The following is a 27,773-nucleotide window of genomic DNA, read 5'->3' as shown; positions in this document are numbered from 1 at the left end:
TGCGGGTTCCTGAGTCCACAAACCCTTTCCTCTCCGCCTGTTGACACCGAGGAGGTTCTCCAGTGACGCCTCCATGGCAGAACTTACTTACTTAGCAAGTTTGTGCGTAAAAGGCGCAGAGACGTAAATCCCCCACCAAAAAAAACGACCCTGCTTCCCGGCCTGGTGTCTGCGGCTCTAACTCCAGAAAACTTCGTGTGGAAGTTGGTGCTTGTCAGTTGTTTAGAGCAGTTTTCTCCGGGGGCGCACAAAGTGGATATTTGCATTAGGCCGACCCCTCCCCTCGCCTTTCATAGCTGCTATTGTTTGTCTCAGTCGGGGCTCGGATTCAGTCCTTCCCTAAATCCCTGACGACCGGAGCAGGGAATGCTGCTGCCGCTGCTACTGCTTTCTCCTCCTTCTCCTCCTTCTCCTCCTCTCCTCCTTCTCCTCCTTCTCCTCCTTCTCCTTTTACAACCCAGCAGCCAATTAACGACACAGAAACTATTACACCGACACTTCTATCTATGTGCAACACAGTAAATCCAGCATGTGCACTGGAGCAGGATTGGCTCACACACTGTGGCTGTAGTTGTGCACTAAGTTTCTTTGGAAAATGACAGGTAGGTCTGCACACATGGTCACGTGATGCAGGCATGCCCAGTAAGGGGACAGGCTCAGGTTTGACCCCTGCAGAGGGAAAGACCAGAACATGCTGTGATGGTTGAACTGTCAGTTCAGGTACAATATTCTAATCCCAGTGGAAGTTGTTTTTTCCTAGTCTGCAAAAAGTGCAAAAGCAGTAAAAGTGCAGAGTATGTGCATATGTAAAGTGGAATCTTGTATATAAATAAACAAGATTCTGACTTCTTAACCTCTTCACAGAAGGTCAGGGTCGTCCTCAGCAGGTCAGAGAGTTTTCTTTGCTCATGGTCAAAGTGGACTGGATATCAGCTGCTTGATCAGTAAAGACTCAGACCTAATGCTGAATTTATCACATGATTCAAACACTTGTGAATCAAACCTGCACATTTGTAGTTTTTGTCCATTATTCAGTTCAGGGATATTAAATGACTTAATGTTATAAGGTGGTGATGAAGGGAAAAGGAACCAATCAACTAAATCATTACATAAAAGGAAGTGGTTCACATATTATAAATAAAATATATGAAATCAAGTCTTTAATACTTGAACCCAATGATGGCTGCAGCTAATTTTATTTTATTATCATTATTATTATTATGTGGCAAGGTGTGCAGGAGGTGCACCTTGGCAATGTGTTATGGTGCAGTTTCATATTCCACACCATGAGTGTAATCCAATATGAACAATAGTGATATACATGTTTATATACATGTGTATGTAAATCAGCTGGTCAGTAGCACGGTTCTCACAGATGTATTTGTATCATTCACTTTTCACCTCACTGGTGGCTATTTACTGCCATCTAGTGGCTGACTCAGACTGCTCAGTGTCAAACACTCATAAGCCCTTAAATCAAGACACAGGTGCCAAATAATGAAATACATAACGGCTGAATTCGTCAGTCTCAGAGGAGTCCTGTTCACTTTGTATTGTGCTAACTAGGTGCATGCAGCTCAATAGATTTGTCTGTAAAAAAATAAGAAACTAATAAACACACAACGAGCAAGACGCTGCTTGCTCCAGAGTTATAGCAGGTTGGAGGCACCACCCTGTGGAGTGTTCCCTGTTATTAATGTAGAGGGTAGCTGCTGTTCTCTCAGAATAATGTGATGTAGCTAATGGTTATTAACAAAGCTTTTCAGATGAAAAACCAGGTGTATCAAACCTACAATCACTTGCTGGTTACTCAATTCCTTGTGATATTGAATTAAAACAAAACTATGGCATAGAGGGGAAACTGTTCAGATCAAATGACAACAACATTGTTCTAATTTAATCTATTGTGTTCAAAGTATCGGCCTAATTTATTCCCATTAATTTAAAATGTTAAAACACTTTTCCAACATGCTATTATTTGCTTTGGGTCCACAACAAAGTATTAGTTTGAATTCATATTTAAATCTCAACAAATAATATAAGACTTAGCTGTTGATATATTTTTACCTGCAAAGAGGAATCAGACACACACTCAATCAATTTAGCAGAAATAAACTGTAGCTGCAACAACATAAATGAACTATATAACGTTTATTAAAATATATAAAAGACAAAAAATACATATATGCATAATATATCCATGATGAAATATGCATATACAGTATAATAATTATACAATAAAAATGTGTTTACATATATAGATTTTTTTATACATATAGCAAGATATTTTTGCATTAAAACTGGCAGTGGTGATTTTATACCCCCTCCCTCCCCAAACAGGAAGCCCCTCAGTCCACATCTGGCCCCCCCAGAGGAAGACGCCTCTGTGAAAAGCTTGAGAGCAGCAGCACCTTTTACACCTGAGATCCGTGTTTTGGAAAGGTCTCACACAGAACAACACACCTACTCTGATATACAGTAAAGCTTCCTGGGACTTCAACCAACAGCAACAAGAGGGAAAAGGGGGGTCCTTCGATCCGGTTCTTCCTGGTATTTGTGCCCTTACTGAAAACAGGTACTGATCGCAGCAGTCCCAGCGGAATATCCACAAAAAACTTCAAAGCTGTGCCACACGTATTTTGTTATTACACAATAACTTCTGAATACATCCTTCTGGTCCTTTATCATCGGGCATCACACAGGCACCATTCCTCAGTTCATCTAATCTCAGGATATATCTGAATAGCTTGCAAGAGAATATAAAGATCCTGGACAGAAAGTGAGACTCTCCCGTGGGATGACGTCAAGTCCTTTAGACTGGTGTGGTCGCTTGTGGTTGGTCCTGTACAGTTTGAGTCACTGCACACTGAGGGCGGTCATGTCTGGTGGTAATGGTGGTAGTGGTGGTGGTGGTGGTGTTCGTGGTGATGGTGGTGCTCGTGGCGTTGGACCATGGGCACCACAAACCCCGGGCTCCCAGGGGGGCCAGACGCCTGCTCTCTCTCCATGCTGGGCAGCACAGGAGGTTGCTGCTGCGGCTGCGACTGAGGGGTTTTGGTCGGGGACAGGGTCTCCCTGGTTCTGGCCCTCAGGCGCTTACTGTGGCTGTATTGCAAAGGGTGCTGATGGTGGCTGGAGGGTTGGGCTTGGTGCGGTAAGTGGTACACATCCTGACCTCCGTGGCCTGCTGTAGTCTGCAGAGGAGGGTGGTAGCCATGACATTTAGTGGATTTGCCGCCTCCGCTGACCCCGTTATTTCCTCCGCTTCCCTTGTAGTTTCCTTTGGGCGATTTGAGGTACTGCGTGCCCCTGCTTCGAGACTCTGTGGGGTTGTAGCTATCGCTGATGACTTGTGAGCGCCGCTGGTGAACAACTTGTGGTTCTGGGTCCTGGGAGCGGGAGCGGCTCTGGCTCTGGCTTTGGCTCTGGCTCTGGGAGCTCCGTCCCTGAGGCTCCTGGGGAGGGTAGACAGGGGTGGTGCCTGCAGGCAGAGACAGAAGGTCAGTTTGTACTTATAATATAATCATGAAGACTTAATATTGTACATTTAGTACATTCACAACAACCAGCCGGGTATAACACATAACAAAATGACACTTACCATCAAATCTGGAGGTGTAGTTCTCTATACCAGCCAGGTCCAGGTAGTGATTCCTCCTCTCTGTGTTCTCATCCACACAGTAATGTTGACCCTCAGTGGCCGGCGCCTCATTGCTCTGCCCTTTGCTGCTGAAAATGAAAAGAAATATATATATATATAAATATATACAAGTGGCCAACACTTTTGCCCATCTTATCTGTAAGAGCTGATTAAACACACAAAAGCATTTATTCTGGGTAGGAACTGACCTGATGTATGCAGACAGTCGTTTGTCAGCCGAGCGCCCCCCCTCATCCTGGTGACTGCGATCTAAACAGAGAACACAAAAGATCAGAACAGCAAAGAGTGTTCAGCAACATCCAAATTTACTGACAAAGAGATTGGGTTTTTACATCAAATCCACTTTAACTATAATTGGTTACAGTGGATAATTGCTAATTCACATAATCACTCACAAATTTCAGTGAGTAGCTGATAAGTCCAAACATACATGCAGACCATTAATTAAATCTGAACATTTACAGAAAAATATGTGACAATACAGGCCACTGTAATTGTTGAGTGCACTGCACAAACAACCTTAACCCCCACCAGGGCCGGGTCTAGACAGGCATGTATGAGGGGGCAGCCACAAATCATGAGGGGGCATTGTGCTTTATTATATTATTATTATTATAAATTGGGATTTAGTTTGAGGGGGCACAACATTTATTTGAGGGGCCAGGCCCCCTCTTGCCCCTGCCTAGACCCGGCCCTGACCCCCACTACACTGTACTGAGAGTGGTAAGAAGTGGGTTTCAGAATCAAAACCATCCCCCGAAATCTAAAAATCTATGAGACAACCTGAGATGTCACACTGCATATTTGAAACAAAAAAACCTTTTAGTTGTAAATTTCTGTTTTCAATCTCATTTACCTGCTCCTGTTTCTCTCCGGTGGCACCTTGGCTCTGGAGTGACGGTCAGCTTGACCCGCAGAGTCTTGCTCTTGTTGTGGCAGGAGTGATTCACTGAGGCGTCCACCACATCATAGATGGTGTGCATCAGACTGGACATGTCCTGTAGCGACAGGAAGATCACACTGTTGGTATTTGATCAATATCATCAATGTGACGAGTAGTACTCTGTAGTATACACCAAGGACCTCAGATAGAAAATGACAGGGGGGAGTTCAGACAGCTACAACATATTCACCTCCTTTGTGACTTTCCCACTGTTGTCAAAGTCATAGAGGGTGAAGATCCATTCCTGACGATTGTCGTCCTCCACAGACACATCACACTCCAAGTCCTGCAGACACAAACACATGAGCTGAATATCTTTTATATACTAACATACTATAAATGTACATTTTTGCAAACATAGAGACCAAACTATGCACTATTTCCTACAACAGGGGGCAGCAAAGTACACAAGATTCACTCCCATACTCTGTTTGAGATTTATCTTCAGGTGACTTTAAAGACGTCCTTACAAAGCAAAAATAAGCAAGATCAACAACCTTAAAATCTAATTTTTGTATTTACTTATATATCCAAAGAAATATGTACAGAGAGCTGACAGGATGGTGCTGAATTTATTAATAAAAATCCATTCAGCTGCTTTCACCTTGTGTGTGGGGGGGAGTGGAGAAAAAAGGGTGCGAGCCGAGAGCCTGTCCACAATGACTTCTTCCAGGAAAAATGAGCGCAACCACTCTCAGTTACAACTTTTTTGGCAGTGACATTGATTCAGATGTATCTAGTAACATGGCCATAATTGGAAAAATAAACATCTATATATATAGGCCCTGCTGCAGGCCCGGTGCAGCGCTGACACTGTTTCGAAAGCCAGTGTACATTTACAGAGACCCCAGAGAGAGAGCCAGCGCTTTACGGTTCTATAACATCTCCCCAGCTCACCTATCCAGCAGTGATCACCAAAGGGCAGATCTAAGCACTTCTTTAAAACATCCAAGTCTAAACATTACAATCTATTTTTTCTATTTATTGGTCCTCAAATTCAATCAGGATATGGTGTGGAGCAGTGTCAACATACAGACAGATGTTCTGTGCGCGCGGGAGAGGGGCACCCAGCAGTGGCTAGGATAGAAGTTACCCACCATGCATTTATTTTCTAACCCATGTTTAAATAACTTTCACTCACCGAAACACACAACAGTTTCAACACTCCCAGCTCGGAACGCGTGACCTAGGAGAGACCTTTCCCTGACTTGAAAAATCCTGTCATGTGAAGCAAGACCGGTTCGCTGTTGAAACAACTGATCTGCACCAGCCAAGACGGCATGAATGGTATTGTTGTAGACTAGAGGTCAATTAATTCGGGATGGCTACATCCAAATGGGGACAAAATCTGTGTCCTCAAATTGGAGAAAACCCAATTTTTGGGCTAGAAGTAGGGTTAGGCAAGTAGTGGTTACACTGAGGGTTAGGGTAGGTCTCTAAGAAAAGAATGCAAGCCCCAACTACTAAGGTTAAGCGGCTGGAGTGAGTGAGTGAGTTAAAAAAATGGTCTCTAGCTTATGTCTTGTTCCACATTGCCTGTGCCTCATTTGGTGCTGTAATACCATGTCCAGGTCTTCAGGACTACATAAATATGAATAAACGCTCCCCTTTAATAATGATTGTCCCAATGCAACTGAGGTGTAATTAGAAGCACGTAAAGGAATCTCAACGTTAGGTCAATATGGAAACTCTTGCAGAACAGGAATGTTAATTTAACTCGACACACAGCTCAGGTAAATCACAATCAGTCACTGCTTACATCCAGACTGATGCGTTTCTTCCCAGTGGCTTTGGAGGCATCTCTGAGAACCTCTCGCTCTCTGTCCTCCGCGTGCAGGTACTGCAGGTAGCTCTCGCAGCCCTCAGCTTTCTCCGGAGGAAGAACCACTGTCGACGCAAGAGGAAACAATCAAGTTCTGAACAAAAGTGGTGTTTTCTCACCCGGAAATTAGGCAAAAGTTTGTGAGCTTCTCTTACGGAGAAAATCTCAAGGCCTCACTAAACCAAAAACATCACTTAGATCCCCATTGTTCCTTTGCTTATTAATGTGGTCAAAAAAATAAATCTCTCTTTTTATATTTTTGTGTCCATAATACATGTGCATTAGTGTCTCTTTTTGGCTCTATACATACTAGCTCACAAAATGTAACTGTAACATCTTGATATTTGACTTGATTACAGATGAGATTATAGAAGGATTTTTTAAATGTGCTTGTGATGCCGAGTAAATCCTTTACAGTCTTTTGTTTAGTATTGGGTATCATGTAGCTTGCATTTCTGTGGTTAGCCTCATTGTCAATAATCCCTGCACAGGGCAGTACTTTCTATGGTTCTTTAGTTGTAATGAAAACTTAGGCAGATGAAAAAACTGCTTTTTTCATCATGCAAAATTACACAATCATCCTGAAATAACATGCACTTTGTGAATGGTACACAGATGTATATTTACCACGTTTCACGCTGTGTTATTTATGGAGTCATACATACCAATTTCTCATACATACTAATCTTTCATACAACGTCGGATCTCTTTCCTGCACCATAAAATATTCAAGGATTGTTTTTCCGCACAAAGCTTATCAATTAGTGAAAAGGCATCATTCTCCACCTACCCTCTAGGGGACAGTGTTGATCTGTGAATCGTCCTTCCTTCAGCCCACCATTTGAGAACTCCTGGGACAAGGGAAGAGAGGAGAGGAGGAGGAGGAGGAGGAGAAGGGGGGGGGGGGTCAGAGATGTAAGTGAATCTACAGTTCAGACCACAGACACAGAGAAAACAAACAGTTCCAGCTAAAGCATTTCCTACTCAGATGAGAGGGGAGCGGGCTGGAGGCTCCAGCGCCGCCAAACACTTTGAACATCTGCACGCTTATTGTGTTTCACTGTCTGTACAGCGAGCGCAGCCGCAGCCAAGCTTTCAAGATTCCTCCAAGCCCTTCAAATGGACCTCTCGCATCCATCAAAAAAAAACAAAACCTTAATGCACTTCATCATCTGAGCTCTTTCTCGCTCTCTCGCTCTCTCTAGCTGTTTATTCTCATCCTGCCTGACATGGAACCCACTGAGAAGTGTTTGATGGAAGACGTCCAGGGTTTAGGAAAAAAGAAAAAAAAAGTTTTGTTGTGTTTCTCATTGAAAACTTGACTCTTGAGTTTATGGTTTATGTAAAACAAACCTCACAATGAGCTCTCAGCAACATGTGTGTTTATTTTGAATGGAGAATAATTGCCAGATGGAAATTTCCGTGCAGATAGGATGGGACTGATTAAATACACAATTCCGATGCCATAAAACAAAAGTGGGGCAGAGGGGGAGGAAGGGGAAAAGGCTCCACCGTCATATGTGAATAATCTATACCCTGCATAAAACAGAACCACAATGCATTCATAACCATCCCACACATGTGCTGATACAGAGGGTATCCATGCACACACACACACACACACACACACACACACACACACACACACACACACACACACACACACACACACACACACACACAGCCATTCTTACAACTGGATTGTGGAAACAATGAAAATTAAGTGCAGCACAGGCCCTTAAACCACAAGTATTTAAACAACAAATGATTCAACTTATTTACGTCATTCTCTTCCCTCTAAGCTGCTCCACACACACTTTGAAATAAAATCTCACCAGACGGAATCAAGGGGCCCCACTGAAACGAGACAAATAAAAAACAGATAGATGCTCGAAAACAAAAGAACTCCATGTACCTTCAACAGAGCGGAGGCTCAAGCGAGAGTCAGAACATCTGCATGCGTTTAGGTGATCCAGCTCCCCCCCCCCCCCCCTCTCTTCCTTCCCTCTTCCCCTCTTTCTCAGAGTAATGACAGCGCCAGGGCCTGTGGTTCTATTTAACAATCTTATACCCCGTGATTATTCCTCACTTCTGAGGATGATACCTCCAGCCTGTAATCTAGGCATTGACCTTCACTGCTGAAAAGGGGGGGCCGCTTGAGTCTCAGGGTCAAGGCTCGGACACCTCCCCCTGCAAATTGGCCACCAGAGACACAGAGAGAGAAAACAGCGAAAGAATGGGAGTCGAGCCTCGGGGAGAGGAGGAAGAGGAGGAGGAGGAGGAGGAGGGGAGCGACACAGAAGAGGGGCAGGAAGTAAAACGGGAGGAATAAAGAATGAAACGGAGGAAAGGGAGCACAAAGGGGGAAAGGAGGGAAGGAAACATAAGAGGAACAAAGATGGAAGGGGAGAAATGCAGATAAGAGAGGAGGCAGAGGAGGATGGGATGTGTTTGAAAGGAGATAGGGCCTATCTAGTGCTGACTTCACTTCCTGCTGGGATGGAGGTGGGTTTGCCGGAAGGCTGCTGGGAGAGGTGCAGAGAACCGGTACCACTCCCTGGGCCCCAAAAAAGCAGCAACCTTAAATCACAGGAATCTACAGACGACGGGAGCGTTCGTGCGTCCCCCATGCATCCTTCTTTTTTTTGGTTTGTGTAGCCAAGTTGTTGTTTCCCTCCTCCGCTGGATGCTTTCATCTCCCCCTCTTTGTAGCGCAGTCCCCTAATGAAGGGCAATGTGTAAGGATGAGGGAGTTCACACAGACACTGTTACGCCGCTCAGAGGAACATCAAAAGCAACCATTGATTCTTCTCATCCCCGTTCCCATGAGGCTGCAGAGCAAGGTAGAGGCACCTCCAAAATGAAAGACGGGATTCAGCCTCCACTGTAATGAAATGAAGCCAATAAACCGACCGGCTGCCAAAAAGACAGGCCCGTCTCTAATTAAAATTCAGATATCAGGAGACGTCTTGCCGACTGCACGAGGAGAGAACCAGCGCTTATGTTGAACACATGGCTCACCCCCCCCTCCTGCTCCACACACACACCTCCATTACATCCATTTGGGAGAGCTAATGAGAGAGCAAAGCTGGGTCTGACCACAGTCTGCAAGTTTAATGTTGAAACACATGGCATCTCCATCCCCATCGCCCACGGTGTCGGGCTCAAATCTGCCCACCACATGTGTAATTAACTGAGCTCTGGCATCTAGCAGCTCTCATTCTTTCACTATCAGATCACAAACGGCTCCGGAGGCCGCCCGAATGTGTTAGCACTTTGGGGGGGGGGGGGGTATTGGTACATTACAATACCAATATCAAACATTTAAAACATACGAATATCAAAAGTTAAAATACATGAAAATAACGATCATACAATTTTATATTACAGATATTAAAAATCCACTTAGTGGTTATGCAGTTTTACCTTTGTCATGGTATAAAACACTGATATATCCAATTCCATAGAAGCGAAAACTGCAAACCATGTAATAGAATACTACACATTTATGTACAGTACAACACCATCTAGTGTCACAAGTATGCTGTACCCAACCCAAGTGTTTCATTATTTGCTTTTTGAACATACATTTACGTGTCACGTTTATAATTTCTGTTGGTAGTAGGTTCCATGAGTTCATGGCTCTGTATCCCACAGTGCGTTTAAGAAAATTGGTATTAGCTCTGGGGAGTGAAAACCTTCCTTCTATTGCTCGTCTAGTGGCATAGTTATGTGAGGCTACATTTTTATTTAGTTGCCTATACTGTGATATGGGGGGAGGGAGGCAGATGAAAACATTGCATGTGTGGGACCAACACCTCCAGCAGGCTGACAGGGAAGTGATAAGGTATTGGATCTCTGTTGTCTTTAAAAAACAGTGCATTGGAAAACAAGCGCTGACAGCGTTCCATGTAAACAGGCTCCGTCTCCCAGACGTCTTGACATGAGAGACAGACAGAGACGGTGTGTGATGTTTGTTCCTGTTTAATGCAGCAGTTCTGCCAAGCTTCCCTAAAGCCTCAGCCTACTGCCAGACTTTTATGTGGGATAGGGTAACCAGCAGCTTTCATTGCTCCCTACCAGGTGACATCAGACATCCCCCAGCAGTCTCTCTCTCTCTCTCTCTCTCTCTCTCTCTCTCTCTCTCTCTCTCTCTCTCTCTCTCTCTCTCTCTCTCTCTCTCTCTGCCTGCTTACCACCCATCCTCCCACTGGAAAACACTGCACATCTTTGTTTTAACACCCCCCCACCACCACCACCACCACCACCCTTCTCTCTCAAGCTCCGGGCCCCTAATACAGACTTCTTTTTAGTCCATTCTTCAAATCATGTGCCGCACAACAGTTGTTTGGAAAAAATTGCATCTTCAAAAACAAGGGAGGCTAACATTAGGATTGGGTAAACAGCTCCTCTGGCCTCAGGGTATGAAATATGGCAACTTGATCAGAAGTGTGGATGCGTATCCGAGTTCAAATATGTGCTGGGGAACACACAAAAACAGGATACTGTCTGGAAGCTTCGTCATGTCATATCAAAGCGTTGTGGGTTTCTGAAATACTTCAAATAGCTTCTTTTTGTTTTGAGATAAAGCTGTAGTTAGTATAAAAATAACTTAGCCTGGTGGACATTTTATTATTTCTTTTGCCCCCACCCCAAAAAAATCTGTTTTCCTTCAAATGTAGTGTGCAGTCCATTGTCCAAACCAGGCCAACAATCTCAGTTATTTCCTTTATTTGATGCAGAAGGGGCCTTGGGAGACAAGTCGTGGCCAAACAGTGGAAGTTCTCCAGGATGTACAGTTTCTAGAAATAAAAAGGCACCTGGAACTGACACTTAAGGGACGCCACATGCAGGAAAGCCTTGATGACCAGCAGCCAACCAGCATCCCTCCTCCCACGGGCCATTAATTGGGAATTGTTGTGGGCGCCGCTGATGAAAACGAGGATTGAGAAGTATCACCATAAAGAAAGGAACACCAGTACGTAAACAATCTACATACTCCTCGCCGCAGAATGAAACCTGAGAAGCAGCGGGGCCATTGAGAAATAAAAGCCCTCCATTCCGAGAGAAACCAACTTGGCCTTGACTCAAAACCAGATGTGAGCGGTCATATACTGAGGAGAGGCAGACGAGGGGTGGAGGCTGGGGGAAGGGGCTGAAAATATGGGGAGCTACAGAGAGAGAGAGAGAAGGAGGCCTGTTGCACAACTTGTCTCTTCCCCTGCAAGACAGTAAAAGAACAATATGTTGGTCTCTTGACGGCTGAACAGAAAGCCCCCTCTTCCTAAGGCCAGTCAGGCCTCGGCTTTCATTCCAGGTCAGGGTAATTATGGTGCTCAGGAGTCAACAGAGCGCACTGGCCTCACCTAGTAGTGAGCAGCAATATTAAAACAAACAGCGCTGCACACACTGCTGGATCGGAGTTACTCTGCGTATTAAAGTTCATTGTAATTACAGTAAAAAAAACACAAGCTTAGACCATGTTTTTACTAGTCAGTTTATAACCATGCGTTGCTAACATGACCGAGCCAAGGACCCTCAGTAAAGGTTTGGAGCTGTTTCAAGTTCAGCCTCAAAAATCTCAAAATGTCGAATGCTTGTCATTAGGGGACGGCTCAAATATGCCTTTGTCCACTAATCAGGGTTATTTTATCTACGTGTCAGTGTGCCACAACATGTCTCCCTGTGAATGGAAAGGAGATCAGAGCAGAATGCCATCCTGTTATCTGGACCGGCCCCGTGTGGCCCGAGATGGCCCAGATATGGCGCTCACAGGGTGGTGGGATTCTCGCTGAGGTCAAACAGGAGGCAGAACCTCTCCCCTTGGCAGGACATGAATCACCGGGGCGAAGCCTCTTTGGTACCAGTGTAACAACAGCTGTGAGGAGAGATGAGCGTGCCTGCCTGTCTCTGTAAGAGCAGCATGTAAACCACTGAAAGTCACCCGCTCCCTCTTCAATCAGGAGAGACTATCTGCTAAACTCCACACGCCCCTGCAAACCCCTCCTCGCAGCATCACCGCTCTTTCACTTTGCTCGCGACCTGCCGGACGGCATAGACAAAGATTAGCATCGCTGGCTGACCACCCTGCATCTGTCACCGGTGCTGTAATCAACTCGCCTTCATTAAAGCAGGCTTTGATAGGAGTCTGATGTAATGAGCGCCCTCCTCTCAGCTGTCACACAGGCAGCTACTGTGGGGACTTGGAAACCATGTGTTTCATACCAGCGGGCGGATTCACACTCCTGAATCTGGGTTAGGCAAATGTATTAAATTATAGACGTAGCGGATCATAACACAGTTCATGTATTTGATCGGTTACTGGAAAGAGAAAAAAAACAAAGTGGTTGTCATGGTTCAGTACATCTGAAACACCCCAAAAAACTGGAGTAGGTTTTAAAACCTGATGCCACACACATTATGACAGCTCCACAGAGAGCATGTTGCTTTAATTCAGACGTAACCGAGCCTGGTAGTGTAATGCAATAGTCTCTCTGTGGATTTTTATATGACTACACTATGTTATATGCGCTCAGAAGTATAATAAAACTGGTTCTTTTAACAGTCACAAGTGACACTGTCTGTTCCTTTTATTCAGTTTGAAAGTTTTAAAACTGGAAACACATATTTAAACACATATTTAAATCTGAAGTCGAACAGTGTTTTCAAAAGGTGAAGCCTCCAGTATGTCACAGCTCACAGCCTCACGCTAAGGTGAGTAACTGGGTTGAATAAAGGAGGCAAAATAAACTCAAGTCTATTGTCTTATAAGTCAGTTGACAAACCTGTTGGCCCATAAAATATAGAAAACTGCACAATCTTCCAGAGCACAAGGTATTTTTTTGGTCAAAGAAGTCAAGAGCCACACAAGATAATAACAGAAATAGTTAATGCATTAAAATAAGCTGTGTGACCTATGACCTTTGTAAATATGGCACATCATGAACACAGTGGCCTAATTCATTTTTGCCCTTCCTGCATGTTACTTGGCTTGGAGAAAATATTCAGTATGGCCTCATGATTTGGGAATTGTGCCACACTTTAGTTCATTGGCATTTTTTATTAAATGGCTGCCGGGCAGGGGAAACATGGACCTTATATTTTCAACCGTATTGTTCAAATAATCTTTCAAGTAAAGAAAACAAGATGCACACGGATCGGGAGGCAGGAGACACACAGAACGCATTTTGAACACTCACTCACTCACACCCTACAAACAACAAAGAAGGCGAGCGCGCAAGGCCACGGCATATCAAAGCCGGTGTGGGACAGGCGGTTAGACTCAAACAGGATGTTCCTCTGTTTCTGGCCTCCATGTGAAATTCTGTAAGCTCCCGCGCAGGCCCCTGACTCCTAAGCCGGGCCAATGGGCAGCGCGTCCAGGCTGATAAAGCTGAGGGGATTTGTTCCACATTCCACAGGCCCTTGATACAACACGGAGGACCTCAGACTGCCAGGTTGTGGGTGACGCCGAACGTCCAGCGGAGCAGTTCATCATCAGCTCATCTGCTGCATTGATCTCACATGGTTCAGTATAAACCTTCTCTTCAAACTGCTCGTGCGTCAGTCAGAGTCACCACTCCACCTTGTCCGGTCCTGCCGGATGACAACTGTTTCCCTCTGTAATCTGCGAGGGCGCTCCTTTTGTGCCGCCCGCTGGAGTTCAGAGTCGGGTTTCCAGTCGTCGCTCTATTAGTGACATGTCAGTTATAATTGCTCTCACCTGTGAGATAACCACAGACACCGCTGTTTTCACTGCCCGTTTTTGTTAAGCTGCGAGGGATTTGAGTCACAGGTTTTGAAAAGCCGGCCTGGCAGTTCATAGGGGCGCGGCTCTGTGGTTGGAGGCTTTTGGAGCTGCAGGCATTACAGGGCTCCTGTGGGTGACTGAGAAATGTAAACAAACCATGCTGGGGTAGGACAGCTGTATCCCAGTGTGGAGGAGCGGCAACACACGCGTGGACTTAACACGAGCGGTCCCCGGCCATCTCTGTCTGATGTGACCGCGTGTCACCGCTACCTGTCATGTTCTGAACAGGCTCCAGTCAGTGGATATTGTTAGAGATATTGTTAAAGAGTTCTTTGTTCAAATGGAATTGTCTCGTAAAGCTTTGGTCAGTTTGTGTTTGTACATGCAATTATCTGTTTAGTTAACCAACTCATTCTTCCATCTCTTTATGAATTTACTACATGCTAGGCAAATGTTTTCATGCAGGATTACTAAAAGAATACAGGACAGATTTGATTTAAATTTGTTGAAAGGATGGGGTATGGGCCAAGTAAGAGCTCATTAACTTTTAGAGTGGATGGAACATATTTTCTACATTTTGGGGAATTGTTCAAGAACTAATGCAGAGATCTTTATTTTTTTTAAATCAGGGTTGTGTACATTGTTTAAATTATCGTGGATCCAGATAAGGATCTGGATGTATCTGATCTGATTACTTTGATAAAAACTAACCATTAAAAATGTAATAATCTTTATTTGACATTACTCCTTAACTTTCAATACATTACTTTATTACCAGATCTGCCTGTCCTCTTTAAGCAAACAAGCTAATGTTAACTACGTCAACATACACTTATTTAACTATGGCCACTGTTGTTCCATTCATTTTCACAATTTCAATTGTTAATCCATTTCAGCGAGTCAGCCATTTGTGCCTCATCAACCTTTTTTCAACTTCTCTGGACGCTTCCTAAGTAGTTGTCCCCTGCTTTCAATTGCAACACACGGAGACTGGCTCAGAATTACACACATTATTAATGCTAGTTGGCTTTTTACCTGCCTCCTTTCACATGGATATATTTTTCAATCCAATTGGAATCTCTATTTGTTCCTCAAGATAGCTGAGTTAAACCACATACCCCTCAGGCAAAAGCAAGCCCCCTGCGGTGCACAGGTACTTGCCTTTGTCTGTCTCTCTAATCCACAGTGACTCTTCGGCTGCTCACTTAAACCTGAGGCGCTGCGGCTCTTAAAAAGCTTGTGAGTTGTTGGATGAGCGGCACCCTGGCTTCCTGAACCTGTCATACATCAGGATAAGAACAGGTTCAGGGATAAAGCCTCTACAGCCCACTAGTTACTGCGCCTTTGGGTAACGGAGAGGTGCAGATCCATATGACTGACCACGATAAGAGGAGCTTATGTGGCCGTGACTAATCAGCCAGTAATGTAGCGTGGACTCCCAACACATCCATCTGGGAGGCATATTGAGCAAACAGAGATGAGTGGCTGTTGTACTGTACTCTTGTTGCCTTCAGCCCTGAGGGGGAACCAGGCTCACTGGTTTGAGACGGCCAAATACAGAGTTCAGTGCAGCAGGATGCAACAAATAACCGACAGGCGAGCACACAGACAGGGCCTCTAAGAACTCATCTGCTATAGGCTTACTATTCTCCTCAGCACCTGCCAAACTCAGGTCCTAGGAGACACCACTTGTTTGCATAATTGGTACTGTTCCTCCTAACAATGAAATATTTAAGGCTTGAGGCCATCCTGCCAACAGAGTTTTGGGGGAAAAAATCCCTTGGCTTTGCAGACTGCTGCACAGCTTATTTTTGTGCACAAAATATTTTCAAGCTATCCAACAGAAAAAAAAGAGATGCTGTATTTTCAAAGTGTCTGCACTTCTTTTATCTGCCGTCTCTCTTTCCTCAATGCTGTTGGGTAACTATCTCTGGCTGACCGGTGCTGCCTTCTCCTCCATCTGGTCGGGATTGCCAGTCTCAAAGACCACAAGAATTCTTGACACTGCAAGAACCGACTTAATTCCAAGCTGTGAAGTTCCTCACAGGCCTGGAACTGGACAGGGGGTCATCCCAGGGTCAACACCAAGTGTTTTCCTGAGGATTCCTAAAAATACCCTCCTGCTGGGCACAGGAAGCAGAGGAGCCTCTGCGATCTTCAGACGAAGAGAAGGAAGACTGGATATGTAAAATGGACAATGGCCAAAGGGCCACTGGCTGTAATGCTGTGGCATATGAGACACAACGTCTCATGAAGAAAGAGGATAAAGTTAAAAGCTGAGGATGAACAGATGAGGTCCAATTACTGATTCATCAAAATCATGCAAAGCTCATTCATAACTCTGTTGAATAATTCTCAAAGAAAATTACAGGGCGAAAAAATAAAAAGGATATGATGACTTACTTTTGAAATCATGGCAACAAGACAGGAATTTTAAAGCCGCATGATGCAAACCCATGAATTATAATTTTTATTTGTGACACATCACAGAACGATACCAAGCAGAAGATTTTTGAGGCCACGGTTGTTGAAACCATAACATCTGCCCTTTTTTCCCTTTTGGACTGAGGCTGCCATGTGTGCACTTTAGTGACCTGACAGACTGGCTGCGTGTTTCTCAAGCACAGTTCCCCAGTGTGAAATTCTGGAACGTAATTCATCCATGGCACAAGCAGAGATCAAAAGGCTATGGTGCAGAGGGCAGCTCAGCTCAGCTCCACCTCCTTCTCCAGCTCCAGAGCGCAAAGAGAGCTGCTGCTTTCACGGCCATAATTACTGCAAACCGGTGCTGTGAGGCCATGAAAGAGTCTGCACTTAAACACGAGCTGCAGTTAGCTTAGCCTGGCTGCCTGTATATTCTTATCTTATCTCAGGTATAAAGCTGCAAGCCTGAAGGAGCCTTGCTCTCTATCACACACACAAGTCTGGGGGTAGTCCACTTAAAAGCACAAAGTGTGACACTTAATGTTTGATAAAAGTTCTTGAAAGGCGGATTTATGCTTCAAAAAGCAGAGGGTGCTGAGGTGCACTAACACTAAAAGCGAAGAGATAATCGGGCGCAAACAGGATGGAGCGGTTCTCAAAGCCGAGCACATGGTCATGGGGGTAAAAGTTCAGATATTCTGATACACTGGCATTCTTGAAGTGATAGGATCAGTCAGCCCCTATCAACACCAAGAAGTAGGTGCTGGTGATAGATAAAGACATTGCAGAGGTACTAACGTTTTACCACCAACTCTCAAAAGCCGATTTTCTGTGACCCTTCTTTCTTACTTTTCAGCACAATTTGGTCCACTGTAAACCCAGACTATTTTTTTTTTAATGAAACTATAAGCTCTCCACAGAGATACCATTAAATAAATCCTTTATAAGAGTGTGTTGTCTTTGTGAAGCCCCATGTGAGCAGATGGTGTCTCTGAAAGGTTCTCGGTGAAGCGGGGTCAGGCGTCGCGGAGAGAAACTGCTGTTTATTTGAAATGAGTCTTTAGGTAAACATGTTACATGGCACACAGGGCCAGGTCAGCTTTTGAAGTGGACGGGCTCAGGAAAAGAAATGGGTGGGGGGAAGAAAAGAAGGCTGCCTTCAGAGGAAATGAGAACAGTGGCCTCTTTCAGCACTATTTCATCCTCTTCCTCCCTGTCTGTTACATGTAGAAAGAGCACAAAAGGTGTTTGGGTTTATAAACCAACTCAGAATGTGAGAACCACCAGGTTCTTGTTTCATCCAAACACACGCGAAGAACCCTTCTGAAACCATTCATATCCCAAATTAAATTCCCCCTGAAAAATTACCACCCATGACAAAAATAAACCACTTCCTTTTAATGGAGACCCATTGAGGGTTTTGATGACGGGAACAGGTTTGTGTAACAAAAGCGAGTTTGCAGCCATTCCCCAGCGGAGTGGAATGTGATGTGCAGAAGGAGGGCCGGGCCTGGGCTGTCTGCAGAGCCCGGATCCGAGCTTTGAAGCCGCCAGTGTGTTTCAACAGCTAACCACTTTCAGATGGGACTGTGGCGTTTTATGAGCTGAGTAGTAGCGATACCTACACATGTGCAGGCTTGGGGTCCCAAAGAGGGGGAGGCTCAGCTCACAGCGGAGAGAAAAGATGCCTAGTTTCCTCAGGGGTCTGGGTTTGGGTGTGTTTGATAAATCTTGTGCTATATGCCAGTCTGTATATGAAATTGAACGACAAGTAGATGGATAGTGTGTAAAGTCTGATCACCTATGAACACAGCTCTGCAATAAATTCCCAAATTTCATTCTAAGGTGAGCGTGAACATCAAATGAATTTCAGGTTTCGGATCCTTGTTCGGCAAAAAACACTTTCCGGCTCTTTGAAACCCTTTGAAAAGAAGCAGAGTGTTTGCCTCAAACAGCAGCATCACAACAATGCGGATCGCCAGCAGCTCTGGGTACCCTACACTTTTTATTTTTTGGAAGCCAGGGTTTGTGGTGTGTGCGGTGTTCCACTCCCCAGCCTCAAACCTAACAGGGCGTCAGGTTCAGGAATGTAGAGCAAGGATGAGGTTTCGAAGCCTTCACGGGTGACTCTGAAGGCTGTTTATCGAGAGAAAGTGAATGGAAGTGCATCACAATATGAGCAGCGTGTACGAGTATCTCAAAAACATCCCATCATTTTTATACATTTTTGCTCTGGTGTTGTCCTCACTCTGCTCTGTCTCTCTCTCTGACCTATCCCAGGTGTTCTCACGCAAACACAAAAAGTATAGGTACTCATGTCTAAGATTTACAGCTATCTGCGCATTGTGCTGAGAGCGACTTCAGAATATACAGTGTGTCAGCATCTGACCTCTGTGGAGTGCATCTCAAGTTTCCACTGGCTGAATTTATGGGATAACAAACTTGTGTCCAAAAGAGGAATCCCCTGTCCTCTTTAACCAAACAAGCAAAACCTCAGTCTCCCTTTCAATCTGCAAATATTTAAAGAAACAAAATATTGAACAAAAATAGACCTGCAATGTCTCGTCTGATAATGTTTTAATTCCACTTGGAATCTAAAGCATCCTCTGTCCTCTCCAGGAAGAACTCAGGATGTGAATACTCACCTAGGCCCTAATTAAAACAATGTAATCAATTTACAACGGCTGGAATGACAGTGTATAATAACACCACCAACAACCATAACTGAAAAAATATAATATTCCCTTGGCTGCTCTAAGGTTTGCGAAATGAAGTCAACTTGGAAAAGAGCTAAAGCTTTCTAAGGGGAACAGGGGTTTATGTGGAAACATACCTTACACACTAAAATGTAATAACCTTTGAGTCTCCCGGTGTTTTACTTGGCTGGAAGAGGCACAAGATCAAACACAGACTTGGATCCAGCAGCCTTTGCCAAAAATGTCAGCGCTAAGCACTGGGCTCCAGCTTCAGGTATTTTCTTTCCCCTGGCAAGGAGCGAGAGAGAAGACATAGACCAGGGTTAACCCTCAAAGGGGCTGCCCCCGAACAGCCACCAGGGCGCTCATCACGCAGAGGAAGTGAGGTCTCCCTGCTGTCATCGGTGACCATGCACGTCTGGGTCATGCAGTGTCACTGAAAACCTGGCATTGGCTACATTCAGGGAAGTTCACATACCATCAAATAATTGCATTTGTGAGGATGACTCGCTGCCAGCCGGTTCTGTGAAGTTATAAACGGAATCTCTGTGAAGCACCAGAACAGATATCTTATAAATATCATAAAAAGACAAGGAGTGAGCGACTTCAAAGTGGCAATCATGGGGGCTGAGATATCTCTGAAGGAGGCAGAGCTTCTTTCCATGTGTCTGCAGATAAGAGATCCATTAATGAAGGAAGGGGAGCGACTGTCATTCCTCCTCTACTTTGAACTGTTGGAGAAATTTAAATGATCATATATGCCCTCAAGGGCAGTATAACCGACAGCATGGCATATCTGCTGCAGCAGTTGTCAAAACATTGTCTCTACAACCAGAGAGCCTGTCATCAAGCTCTAGTTGTGTATATCTATTAAGGCATTTTGTTGCATAGCGTAAAAAACTGGGCAGGGTTTATGGTTTTTACCAGAGCCCACTGTGTTGGCACCTCTCCTGCATAGCATTGCTTGGAGCGGGTCAGGAGGTAGAGCGGGTCATCTACTAGCCAGAAGGTTGGCGGTTCGATCCCAGGCTTCTCACCCTGATGGCTGTGATGCCCGTGTGTGAGATAGGAGAGGCACAGCATGTAGTAACGCTGAGGAAATGGATTATGTGACTGGTACTGTCAAGTGCTTTGTGTGGTCGATATGACTAAAACAGTGCTATATAAATACAGTCTATTTAGCATTGGATCCACTGAAATCAATGAGAGTCGATTTTTCTCTTGCAGGGCTTCCATCTGTCTGAATTTGGCCTTAGAGGTTCACATAGACTGTTTCTTATGTTTGGACATCATTAGGCTGTTTCCATGTTTCCAGGCTTTTCCTGTGGTGGGCTGCTGACTGTGCCGTCATATAGACTGTACCGATATGACAGAGGTATCAGTCTTCTAATTTAATTCTCAGCAAGAAAACAAACTACTTCTTTTAAGAAAATGTTTAGGTTACAAAATGTGAAATGGGCAACAGCTTCAGTTTCTCTGTGTGACCAGTGTCTATGTATCTAATGACTATAACTGCACATTTGTTGAGTAAAATACACAATAGCTGCACAACATAAAGCAAATGATTATATTATATTAAGGTGGTGTAAATATTTACCTATAGAAGGTATCTTGTAGGGGGGCTGTGGGTAAAAATTCAAGCTTTGACTTTGAAATTAAAGATGTCGGGGGGGGGTTAACACAGGCCCGTAGGCGAGTTAATGTTGCCCAAGGTTAATGCAGTCCGTGATTTGTGCCAAAGCCTGGTGAACCCCCGTGTGATGGCTCTCTGATTCCTCCTGACGGCCAGAGAGGGCCCTTAGCTCTCTTCACCAGCACAGCATACTGCTTCAAAGTCCCTTCACACAGTATAAATATCCTCAGAAAAATAAACATCCAATCCGCCTGCAGTGTTCTAATGTCTTCCCCCATTAGGCAGAGGCCACACAAGCCACCTCTCACTCACTCATTCACTCACAAACACGGGGAGAGAGAGAGAGAGAGAGAGGGACTCGGCCTCTGACTCACAAGCGAAGCCATGTGGTGACACACACTTCGACACTCCGACATGAAAGAACGGCTCAAACAAGCCCCTCACACAAGTGATGTGTGTTGACGGCGATCAGGTGATGATGTTTACACGGCTGTGGACAAACTGGAACCAACATGGACGGGGAAAAGGGTTCGGGAAAGTGCTGCAAACTGCTGGTTTCACACGTGTTAGAAGTTTGCGTGGAAGGAAAGGTGAGATCAATGGTCAGCCCCTGACCAAACAATGCAGTGGACAAGGCGGATGAGGCCCCCTCCATTACTCCCCTTCCCCCCACTACCTTTAAAGCCCCTCAAATATCTCTCCCAAGAAAAAAAAAACACACACACACACACTTAAACCCACCACTCCTCCCCCCTCTTTTCCTACTCCCCGCCACCCTCTCTCACCCCCTTCCCACCGCAGCCCCTCTCCGTGCTCCAGGATTTTGCTGTACAAACCAGGAACAGATGTCTGCCGGGGCCGTGCTGAAAGACCCCGCTGTTCTGGATGCCAGCCACATGCTTTTCATTCAGAGATGAAGGCTCACAGCTCGCCTTCTTGTGAAGCCAATTTCAAAAAAAAGAAGGAGGGGTGGAAAAAAACAAACTCTCCAAATGCCTTCAAGTCCCTTCAAAAAAGCAAGACGTATACAGTGTGAGCACACCTTGCTGTGTCCTCTCCACCGGGTGTGTGTATCGCGCCGTGGTGGTGCTGCAGCGGCGACAGGCCTTTATTGTCCCTGGTGGTTGTGGCGGAGGCGGTGGAGAAACAGTCATGAGATGCTGTTGACGAGAATATGTCTTGAAGTGCTGCACGGTTACGTCCCACCGTACCCGCAGCTCCAAACCAAAAAAAGCAATTACCTCAGTTCTCAACTTGCGGCTGTGTACTGAAAAATAAAATGTCATTTAGGGCCACGGCCTTCAGATTACACAGATATCCCATCGTCAGCTCCAAATCAAATACTGCCAATTTTAAAATTAACACAGTGACGAGAAGATATGCCCGAATGCCCAGTGGCGAAAAATGTCCAAACAAAACATCCATTTTGAGCCGGATTGCCAAATGAGGACTTTTATATAAGGGGAAACTCTTATTCACAGATTCCAAATGAAAGTAAAAAAAAACATTAGCTTAAAATTAGTTTAGTGAGCTGCTCGGGAACTCTGCTCTTAAACCTAATTTATTATTGCGGGGGTGAGTGCTATGTAACTCTTCGTAAGTCAAAATAAATTTGCGTCTTGGACCTTTTGGCACACTGGCTCCGCTCGGGCCAAGTCGGTGGGGAGTTTGGAGACAAAAGACGGTGCTGAAAGGCTGAATTAGGCTGTCACTATTTGGGCATCCGAGCATGTCTGTTTGAAGCTCCGAAACGAAGCACTGTAGTCGTGTGCGTGTGTGTGTGAGAGGGTCTGGACTGTTGATGTGTTGACGTTTCCAGAGGTGAAACACAGTGAACCTTCACCGAGCTCTTCCACTAATGAACACGGGTTTGGATAAGTACAAGGTTTGGGTTTCTTTTCTGCATTTGACATATTCAACAACTGCACAGTTAGCTCTGTTTTTTTTACACGAGAGGAGCAACTACACCTTGGTACCAGCACTTTGATCTCACCTGTAATATCCCTACATTACACCAGGTGCCTGGACGGGAACCTCTTGTCTTGAACACCTGCAGAGAGGTGTTAAAACCCTGATGACTGCAGCCAGGACGAGACGTGTCCTGCTACATCACCCTCTCTTTGTCCACTCATGCTACACTTGAAGGAGGCTATAGGATTACACACTGAGGGCAACCTGCCAGCTGAAATCCTGGATCATGGTTTGCAGCAATATCAATAATTAAACAAGCCTTTTGCAATCTTTTCATCTTTTGTTGCTAAAATGCAGCGAAGCATTGAAAGCCTGCAAGATGGAAACAGCTACTTTGCAGAGGAGAGTCAGGATTTAGATTTAGAACCACGCTGGGCACGGGCTCTCAGAGCGCTTGTTTGTTGTTTTTTTTCTTCCTGGTGGTGCTCCATCCCTCGGCCCATCCCCCAGGACAGGGCAGGGGGGATCGAGGGGTGAGGATTCGGAGGCTCCACTGATATCAGAGCCCTTTTATAACTCACAGCTCCGCGCTTTGAAGTCGCAGCCAGACAGCTCAGGAATCCTACTCCCCCGTTTGACAATGAGGAGGGGGATGGTCAGAGCTAAACAGTGTGTTTGGCAAATCTGCTCCTATATGAAATTATAAGAAATTTCAACTGTCCCTGCAGCCGGGACTGAGGCGTGGAACCGCTGTCTGGTGAGAGCCACATGCTGAAATGCTCTGGGGGGGAGTGAATGTTGATCTATAAACTTAAAATCCCCTAAATAATATGATATTGCTTCTGTTTTCTGTTTGACCTGGACTTGTTTCATCATGGTCTAAACCCCAGAGAATAATTATATCTGGAAAAGTGTCAATGTAATCCAATCCTATCGCGAAGAATTAATTAACAGTATGTGGGATCAAACAGGCAAATGGTATTACTGGTTTTACAGAAGAGATACATTTTGACTGTTAGATGGGAAACTCAACATCCCTGGGGACATAATGCGTCCTTATAATAATGTAGGTATACATTGATTTCAAACAGCACGAATAGAGCGTTCACTGTCGAAGCAGCCAGACACATATTGAGTTTACCCACTAAAATGTAATAACACTTGGGTTTGTGGAATTTCAGACTTAAAAGTTAACCAATATTTCCATTGTCAATTCATCTACATGGAATTTATTATAAAGATGAATACATTTCCTATACTGATCTATCAAAAAATATATATTGAGGTTGTTTTCAAACCCTTATGACAAAGAAATGTAACTGAGGGTTTGATATTTTGCAGTTTGACTATATCCCCCTCTAATGAATAACTGCATTTCAAGTACTAAAAATAAATATAAAACCGGGCGATAAATCGGTCGGTCTCCAATCCAGAATCCAAAAGTAGTTACAAAACAACCTCAAACTTTCCTCATGTCCCAAGTGACATGTTCAAATTTCAAATTTTGTCCAAACATGAGCCCTAAACCCAGATATATTCAGTTTACTGTCACATAAAGCAGAAAAAAGTCATCTATCAAATGTATAGATGACAAATATTTGACTCAGTACAAGAACGGCATGAACAAAGGTGAAAATAATGCCACAGTAGCTAATGGAAAGGCAGAAAAAACAGTTTCCATGTTACTTTCTGCCACAATTTACCATAAAGACACATAGAGACCAACATGTGCAATAACAGATGTGACTGTATTCTGTTCTTTCCAGCTGCAGTTTGAGCAATCTTGAGTTAAAGCTGGTTGGAAGGAGCTGCTTAGTTTGATGCTGATAGAATGAGCCTCTAATGGCACCGTATAAATCAGGGGCATGACTTTGATAGTGGTGAGGGTGGGACCCACCTACTAATAAGTGCCAAGCTTGTGCCTTTGGTGGTTTCCCTTCAGCGGAGTGTGAACTCAGACTCCTCTGAAGCGGAGCAGAGTTCTCTCTCAAGTCTTTTAATTTGCCACAAGTGGGCGGTTTACAATCCTGATATAATCCATAACTCTTCCACCATTACAACCACCCACCCTCACCGGTCGCCAGTGCCTCGGTGTGAACTTCTCGCACGTCTCTGTCTGAGAGCTCTGCCACTCTCGCACCCCTCAAAAACGACACGCTAATTGAAGTGATGTAATGTTATGCCACAGAGGGCTGCCCACTGGGAGCCGCACTAGAATGGGAGGCATTGAGGAAAAAGACACAGCCCTGAGTCATGATGCCAGCAGCCACAAGAGCAAACTTTTTATCCCCTCAGTCTGAGACATGACTACCTTTCCACCCTGCCTCTGCCTCTGAGTGTGTGTGTGTGTGTGTGTGTGTGTGTGTGTGTGTGTGTGTGTGTGTGTGTGTGTGTGTGTGTGTGTGTGTGTGTGTGTGTGTGTGTGTGTGTGTGTGTGTGTGTGTGTGTGTGTGTGTGTGCGTGTGTTGTTGGCCAAGCCACTTCACACACAGGGCTCATGGCTGTCATAACCCATCCAGTGATGCTGGCAGGGGAATAACCGCTGCAGTGTTGTGCCGGAGCCAGACATGACAGAAAGAACATCAGCTCACAACCGAGCAGAGACACCAGCGTGTCGTCACACATGAGCGTGAATACAGTTTCTTTCGCCTTCAAGTCCAGAAGCTCTGCGGCTCATCTTTCAGGAAAAAAGGTAAAGGGAATGTAACAGCCTCAGCAAGACCACTTTGAAGTGCTTGACAGATTCGTCCTATCAACAAATAAACACACACGTGCACACACACCATGTCTTCATGACTTCAGAGAACATTACATTGACTCATATTGATTTCCTGGAGACTTACTCTATCTTAACCAGAGTTACTACTTGCCTAATCTTTACTCTAACCTTAACCTTAAAGGGGACTTGCTTTTTGTCCCCCCACAACCACACACAGACACACACACATGATGAGTTTTGTTCATGCTACTCATAAAAAACCATGCAAGAGCATCAGCATTTACAGGCACTTTAACAAGTCCAGATTCGATGATTTAAGAAGCACAGGATTTAGATATTATCACAAATAATTGACTAGATTTCATGTTTTTCTTTGTGTTATAATTAGTTCCCACAAAGTCTCAAAAATCGGTAAAGGAACTATGTCATTTCATTTTGCTTGTTGTGTTAATCTGTATGAAGAAGAAAAACAAATGTGAAGAAATGGCCTGATACCTGCATGTTCTTCAGCTTGTGATCCGTCGCGTTGTACCTCTCACACTCCTCCATCCCCTTGCGCAGGAAGGCGTTCACAACAAAACTGTCTCCTGAGATAGAAGAGAAATAAAACCGCATCCATCAGCCTCAAATCAAATCAGTTACTTTATCATCATCTATTGACCTTCATCATTACGAATGATCGATCCTCACCTTCAGGGTTTTCTCTGCGCTTACACGCTTCAGATCCAAACCGTCAGGGAACAGATGCAGAACAGACAAATGTTAATGTTAGAGAGCATAATACAATATTTTTAAATGTGCATCGTTGAGTGATTCCAGCCTCATCCTCTCTTACCGTGTTTGGACTGAAGTTTGCCCATGTTGAAGTCTCTCTTCCCGGGCTCGATGAAGGTATACTCCGAAATCGGACGCGGATGAAGCAGTCACTGGATCAACATGGTCACATTGTGTTTGTTTGGCACGAAAAAATCTCCAACTTCATCCAGAGGCGGGTCGTTCAATCTCCTCTTCATTGAAGCATCAGTTGTCTCCGTGCAGAGAAGAGATACGTGTGTGAAACAGGGATCTGTGCGTGTGAGCGTGTGTGTGTGTGTGTGTACCCCCGGACTTCACTTCAGTCCGACTGAACATTGACGCGCTCCGATCCGCGGCACACGGAGGATTCGTGCGTAAAGACGCGCATAACATGGAGGGAACTTCCGGTTCAGTTCTTATGAAGAAAAATAAAACACCTGATTTATGACACTTCTGCAACCAGCTAATGAGCAATAAAACCAGTCAGAATGTGGGGAGAGGTGTGATGGAGGCATATTTATGGAATAATAAAGTGATTATAAATGAAATAGTAGGATTTAAGTGCACTCCAGTACAGGCTCAGTTTGAAACAGGGAATGTATGCCCATATTGTAGGTTAAACAAATTATCTTTCATGACTATTTTTAGTTCCTATGTGACTTTTTATGTTACTATAATTACCATGTATTAGATCCATTTCGTCATTAATCTACCTAACCATAGTGATGGATTTTTAGATTATAGATTTTTTTGCAATTAATTTTGTGTTGGTTAATTCTCCTTTAGTCTGTATTCTATTTAAACCTAGTCCAATGGAACCAGTATATTTTTAACTTCCTGTACAACTGAAGTTTTCATTTCATGCTTTTTTTTTTAATGACCATTATTTTGAAAATCCATTTGTTTTCCGGTTCCATCGAGGTTGTATTATGAATACTGGTTTGGCAGCTCGGGTCTAGTTGAATGTAAAACCGCGTCCTCTGTCGGTGCAACTTTCAACTCCATTTATGGTTTTTCCAGCAGATACACATTTATCCTTAAGACACGTTCATTATTTTATTAATCATTAGTTTGCAGACACCTTTTTTTCCTCAAGTTTCTCTCATTCAAACTAAACACCAACCGGTAAAGGCTTATTAGTTATTAAATTGTTTGATGGTAAATAAATCTATCTCCACATATAATCACATAGAAACAGAATAAAAGCAACATCACTCATGCCAGATGCTGTTGATTTAAAGATATATGTTTCCGCATCATTTCTTGTGTGTGTACCGATAAACACACCAGGAGCTAGTAGGTGACAACATTAAGTAACTGACTGTGTGAATGTTACACACAGATTCACACATACTGGAGATAAAGCATGTGTTTATAAAACAGAACTGGGAAGAACAGCGTGTACTTGAACTCACCGGC

The 27,773-nt window shown here is 44.4% G+C and overlaps 1 protein-coding gene across 1 annotated transcript; it reads right to left on the bottom strand.

Moving 5' to 3' along the window:
• Positions 1-2,386: 2,386 nt before the first annotated feature.
• Positions 2,387-26,648, bottom strand: nkd2b (NKD inhibitor of WNT signaling pathway 2b). The gene is made up of 10 exons (XM_061081785.1): positions 26,395-26,648; positions 26,250-26,276; positions 26,055-26,146; positions 7,217-7,277; positions 6,364-6,491; positions 4,795-4,890; positions 4,518-4,659; positions 3,850-3,910; positions 3,602-3,729; positions 2,387-3,481 (listed from the first exon to the last, which is right to left on the bottom strand). Exons 1-10 carry the CDS (start codon positions 26,417-26,419, stop codon positions 2,877-2,879), a joined length of 1,365 nt encoding a protein of 454 aa, XP_060937768.1. The 5' UTR covers positions 26,420-26,648; the 3' UTR covers positions 2,387-2,876.
• Between the last annotated feature and the right edge of the window lie 1,125 nt (positions 26,649-27,773).

This window comes from Limanda limanda, chromosome 11, assembly GCF_963576545.1.
Source record: "Limanda limanda chromosome 11, fLimLim1.1, whole genome shotgun sequence".
Classification (NCBI taxonomy): Eukaryota; Metazoa; Chordata; class Actinopteri; order Pleuronectiformes; family Pleuronectidae; genus Limanda; species Limanda limanda.
Note: the sequence above shows the minus strand (reverse complement) of the source record. Positions and strands in the feature narration are given on the sequence as shown.

What these genes read in the sequence shown, in the direction of transcription:
- nkd2b (XM_061081785.1), bottom strand. Translation starts at nt 26,419, where the DNA reads ATGGGCAAACTTCAGTCCAAACACG. An exon ending in AGAAACGCATCAGTCTGGAT is followed by an intron (nt 4,891 to 6,363) that starts GTAAGCAGTGAC and finishes TTGTGTCTGCAG; the next exon opens with GACTTGGAGTGTGATGTGTC. An exon ending in GTGGGAAAGTCACAAAGGAG is followed by an intron (nt 4,660 to 4,794) that starts GTGAATATGTTG and finishes CTGTCGCTACAG; the next exon opens with GACATGTCCAGTCTGATGCA.